At 38.8% G+C, this 6,069-nt stretch overlaps 1 protein-coding gene across 1 annotated transcript in view; it reads right to left on the bottom strand.

The window, feature by feature from the left end:
- Positions 1 to 1,928, bottom strand: part of fam174b (family with sequence similarity 174 member B) — a 4,771-nt gene extending 2,843 nt beyond the window's left edge. Inside the window, exons 1-2 of the mRNA XM_034878273.1 lie at positions 1,292 to 1,928; positions 233 to 364 (exon numbers count right to left, since the gene is read on the bottom strand). Of these exons, the coding sequence (XP_034734164.1) occupies positions 233 to 364; positions 1,292 to 1,569 (410 nt within the window). The 5' untranslated portion in view covers positions 1,570 to 1,928. The remainder of the gene's footprint in view (positions 1 to 232; positions 365 to 1,291) is intronic.
- Positions 1,929 to 6,069: the final 4,141 nt, after the last annotated feature.

Here is a 6,069-nt window from a genome sequence, read left to right as displayed (position 1 = left end):
ATATATATTTCTTCAAGGACATATGATGCATTTCTGTAAAAATTAAAAGGCCAGAGTGTGAATTATGGACTTGTTTATGTACCCAACTTCTCACAATGCATATCTCCCCTTCTATCCCCATCTATAGAGGGAATTCAATTTCCATCAAATGGGTAGAACATTCTCAATGGGATAAGGCCTGCAATGGTTCTTATTTGGCCAGTATCACCAAGAGAAAAAGATAAAAACAAACCTGTATTTGACATCAAAGAGGGTTGAGTCATCCTCATCATCGTTCTCTTCATTAAGAGGGGCCATCTCCACACGCTCCGCAGGTGTCGTTATAATGTCATATTTTCTGGTTTTCCTGATTCGTCTACCAGATCTGTGACAAAACGTGGCCAAACATGAGACGAGCACAAGAAATTAAATCTCACCATTTAGGCTGACTGACTAAACCACATCAGCTGTAAACCTATTTTAGTTTTTTCCACATGGTGAGAATTAAAGTGTTAAAATGTTGAGTTCTAAGGACCAAGCGAAATGCTTTCCTCAGAATAAATAGTGAATGAAATGATTATTCCACCGGCATTAATTAAACTGTGATAACTGATTTGTCAACCAAAATGCCAAATATTCTGTATAGTTACACCTTTGCAAATGTGACGATTTTTTGTTTTTAAGTTTTATATCTTTGCAAAGCATTTAGATGACAACACTATAGGCTCTGGTTACTTGTGATGGCCATTTTGAAGTTTTTCTCTCGCATTTTACAGACTAAAAGATCCATTGATTAATCTAAAAAAAATAAACAGATTAATCAGTAATAAAAAACATTTATTTCAGTCCTAATATGAAATATGATTATAGTAAACCTAATATAGCCTAAAGTCAGTACATGTGATAAATGAAAAGATGATTTTAAAGATCAGAACTTTAAAAAAGATATAGGCTACTTCACACAGGTCACAGACACATAAGGACACAAAAAGCCCAGGTTATATAACACACACACACACACACACACACACACACACACACACACACACACACACACACACATATATATAAATACAAATACCATCTAGATATAAATACCATCAGGTTACTTCAAGTAGACTAGAATTCCCTGTAGAAACATAAGCCTAAAGGCCCTGAAAGGAGCTGACAAAACATGCTCCTAATCGATTAATGTACCAAAATCACTATATCGTGACATTTGTGCTGTTATATCCTGTGACTGTGTCTGTAAAGCTTCTTATTGGCCTTATAGCTAGGCTATAAAACCGTCCAAGAAGCATTACCTGCTTACCTGACCACTTTGATGACTAAGCATGTGATGAGAGCAGCTGTTAACACGCAGATGAAAATAACAATGTTTTTCAGAGTTGGAAGATACGTCATTATAGATGAAATCCGGGATCCCACGGCGGCATCTGTAACATTATGTGTCAGTTCATCTTGGCTGATGATGGTTGATGATGATGTTGAATTTAACTGCGTCGCGGGGGAAGAATGGGTTTGTAGTTCACCACTGACCAGCCAAAGAGCCGCGATAATAAAAGTTAAAACCAGATTGTATGTCACCATGGTGCCGAAATAAAAATTAAAGAAAATGCAAGCAGAATGTTCTTTCAGTAGCTTCTCGAAACTAGATGAAATGCGACAGCAGCTATCACATTATATAGCATCGGCTTATCACTGTTAGTTTTGGTTATTTACAAAACAATACGAAACGCAAATATCCATCTTTCTCCTCGTGCAAGCGTTTCCAAATGGTGGACTTCTAGGTGGTAACTTGTTAGACTCCAAACGTGTTTCCCCGTGACGTGGGTAATAGCAATTCCTTATTGCAGATTGCATGGAGATGAGGATTATCCGCCTCCGGAAGAGCTCCCGCAGGCTGGCCTACTGTTCCCGGTGCTGAAGAGGTGGGCTTGTGCTGCATTCAAGGCAGCTTCGTACTTTTAAATACATACAGCTGCTGTCAACAACAAGACCTATGTTGGCAACTTCAGTCGACAATTTTTTTTTAGTAAGGCTTATGTTTGATTACTGTTTTAAAGAAAAGTATCATAAAATAGCATTATAACAATAATTATATTAATACTAATAATATTACCAATACATTTAGGTATCAAGTAGGCCTAGTAGCCCACACCTACACAGTGGCTAAGTACTTTTACTTAAATTAAAAGTAGCAATAGCGTACCACAGTAAGTAAACATACTGCATCCAAAATCTTAATTCAGCAAATGGCATAGACCTTTCAATTCAATTTCAATAAAATTTTTATTTATAGCGTCAATTCATAACAAGAGTTATCTCGAGACACATTACAGATTAGGTCTAGACCACACACACAATTTAAAAGGACTCCATCTAGAGCAAGACACAGTGGCGAGGAAAAACACCCTTTTAGGAAGAAAACTCGGAGAGACCCAGACTCTTATAGGCAGTGGCTGACGGGCCGGTTGGGGTTGAAATGAAGAGTGCTACCAGAGCTAGGTTAGTAACTGGGATTTCTGGGACATGGATGCGCACAAATGGAAAGATAAAGGAGAGAGGAGCTCAGTGTGTCAAAGGAAGTGCCCCGGCGGTCTACAACTATTACAGCATAACTTGGAGAGACAAGCTAAAGAGGGGAGCCTGGTTGGGCTAGAACTCTCCCGTGTCGGATCGGGCTGTACTGCCTTGCCTCCCTCTAGTTTTATTAAATTATTGATTATATGGTAAATTAATCTGATAACTATGAAGAGAAGCAGAGAAGAGAAGGGGTACCATGTCTGCGGCTATACACCCTCCCCCGCCGGTCTAGGCAAACGCTGCGACTCCTCATTTCCTAACTATGAGCTTTATCGAAGAGGAGAGTTTTAAGTTTACTCTTAAATGTGGTGAGGGTATCTGCCCCCCAAACCCAGACTGGAAGCTGGTTTTACAGGAGAGGAGCCTGATAGCTGAAGGCTCTGGTTCCCATTCTACTTTTAGAGACTCTAGGAACCACAAGTAACTCTGAATTCTAGGAGTGCAGTGCTCTAGTGGGACAATAAGGCACAAAGAGCTCTTCAAGATAAGATGGTGCTTGACGTTTTAGAGTTTGTAGGTCAGGAGCAGGATTTTGAATTCAATCCTGGATTTTACATGAGCCAATGCAAAGAAGCTAATACAGGAGAAATATGATCTCTTTTTTTAGTTCTTTTCAGAACACGCGCTGGAGCATTCTGGATCAGCTGGAGAGTCTTAAGGGACTTATTTGAGCATCTTGATAATAAAGAATTCCAGTAGTCAAGCCTGGAAGTAACAAGTGCATGGACTAGTTTTTCAGCATCATTTTGAGACAGGATATTCCTAATTTTGGCAATGTTATGAAGATGAAAAAAGGCTGTTCTTGAGATTGGTTTTAGATGGGCGTTAAAGAATATATCCTGAGCAAAAATAACGGTGTTTTCTGAAAGTAGTGCTGGAGGCCAGGGCAATACCACCCAGAGTAGCTATATCCCTTAAATTATTAGGTGTTTCATTCTACATATTTTCTAAATACATATCCTTTTACTTATTATTTATACACAATGAGCCTTGGAATATCCGATTCTAAAGACTTGGCACTCGCAGGTCAGTCATCTCTTACCACATCGCTGCATATTTGGGGCTGACTAGTAAGTCACACATTTCCGACAGCATCTGAAGGCAGCATTCCTCCGTTCAACCGTGGGCCAAACAATTTTCCAAAGGCAGCAGACTCCCAGGTGACGACCGCAGGTTCCAGGGAAAATCTTGACAAGACAAGTGATAAGCAGTCAATGGATCAGTCACGGTAAAAATCATTCAACAAATCTATAAGCAGTCACTGAGTCAAACAAAGACACGATTACGCTTCATCTCCATTAATTGTTCAACTAGACATTGCGTTTACAATCTGCATAGTCCTATTGAAAAGGTAGACCAACACTTAATTAACTAGGACTACTACACAGAATCCCTCTGATGGCTTGTGGGTAGGGGATTTAATTTATCGGAAAACTAGGACACACTGTTTTGGTTTTGACATCTTGTCGTTTTCTGTCCACCGACTTCTATATGAGAGCTATTTGATCAAAGCCCAGCAGATGGCAGCACAAAATAACAACGGCAGCATGCATTTTCCTTCAATACCGCGGTCATATTCAGCACTGACTGGTTTGAGTAGGCCGATCTGGAACAGGAGAGGAAGTGAGGAATCCTTTCCACAAACATGCACACAAACCCATAAAGTGCCTGTGCCTGAGCTATATCTTGATTTTGCTAGGAGTTGTATTAGCCTACTTATTGAGAAGATTATTCTTTTCCCCACATGGAAAGTTACAAATCCTAAACTTAAGGGGGTTGTCACATTCTGGGAAGGCCTGAACTTTGCACAGAGAAGCAGCCCTGATGTGACCAGAGTGATCAGGTTACATTGTTTGAGAGGAGGGTATGGCAAAGTAAGACTACTTTTTATTTTTTTTTTTAATTGGCTTATACCACAGTTTACTTTCTTCATTCTTCACTTTAGCTGCTATTAAGCACATACTTGAAAAAGATAAGTTTAGTCTACAATACAGTTATGGACTTTTGTCACATTGATTTTCAATTTTGTAGGCTACTAAACTACACTTGTCCCTTCAGCCCCCTCGCCATTTACCATTAATCTCTGCTGTTTGTTAAACATGACCACACCAGTACCTATACAGAATAATTTGTCTTGCTAATTGACAAGCAAACAAAGGAACATGTCCTATTGTTCTTATGTCAACTTATGTCAAGATTATTTGCAAGAAAATGCTGCATTTCCACCTTCCCATTCTGACAAAGACATGTTTCATGTTAAATGTTGATCTTTGCTGCAGGTTAGTGTGAGTCAGAATGGGCCTATGTGTCATTGTAAGTGGTATTATACAATTGTAAATATAAAGGGCCTATATATTAGCTTTTCCCTTCTGACCAATAACTTAAGTCTCTACTAGCCTAATATGAAATGCCAACCTGCAGATTACTTTAATTTACAGTGACTACAGTAAAGTCCTAAAATAACATTGTATCAAATACAGCAGGGAAAAAACCTTAACTATCCAAATCAGTTGAAATGTCATTTATTTAGTTTTCCTTATTTTCTTTTCTTTTGCAAATGTATGACTACAGCAGTAGTACAAACCTGCCTTAGGTGAAATCCAATTGGTTTAGGAGAGGGTTATCATTCACTAAGCTTTGTGTTGCAACAACATGGCCAATTAGAGTTCCGCTAAAAAAAGCACAATTTTAAACATTCAGGTGACTTACAAATATAAAGATTAAACAAACTGCATAGGTCATTTTGGTATCTCAATAGATTTGGTTGGTAAGCAGTTCCCTTTTGAAACCGATCTAACCAGTCAGTCAAGGCTGTGTTCACTTCACTTGTAACGTTTGTCTTTGTAATACACTTGCAGGGACCACTGTTGCTAGGCTGAGGATCTTTTTAAAGAAATCTTCCACTGCAGAGCGCATGCGCTGTAGTGTCAATCGTCTCATTGGTCAATGAAGAGGGTGGAGTGCATACCACAGACTCCATAGACTGTCCAAGAAAGGCTGTACTGACTGAACAGCCAAAGTTTCCTAAATTTGGTTGTCCTCATTAAACTTTTGTCAAACGTTTTTTCAGTTAAAGTAAATATGTTCAATCTAATTGATTTTGTCACAGGCAGGGCAGGCATTCATGCTCAGTCGTTAGTATCATTCTGAGGATCCTTAAAGTAGCTTTCAAGTCTGACTTTCAGAAGAATTGTTGTTATTGTATAACATCCAAATATTAAAAACTAAAAAATCCATCCTGTGCATGGTAGGCTACTCCAAAAATGGAGTGGTGCATGGCCTCAATCACACCCTTATTACTGTGAAATGATGACAATCATACTAGCCTATCACTATCAGGAACTGAGCCTGATGTCTGAAATATGTTGTGAGCTAAAGCACGATATTGATCATTTTTCGAGAGCTCTGTACGTAAAACATGCGATTTTCTCCAAGGTTTAAAGAAGGGTTGTGTTTCTGAATTAAGACCCAAAGGTTACTACCATGTATTAAACAGGTTATAAC

This window comes from Etheostoma cragini, chromosome 8 (genome assembly GCF_013103735.1).
Source record: "Etheostoma cragini isolate CJK2018 chromosome 8, CSU_Ecrag_1.0, whole genome shotgun sequence".
Lineage (NCBI taxonomy): Eukaryota > Metazoa > Chordata > Actinopteri > Perciformes > Percidae > Etheostoma > Etheostoma cragini.
The sequence above is the reverse complement of the archived record's forward strand: the minus strand, read 5'-3'. Positions and strand labels throughout refer to the sequence as shown.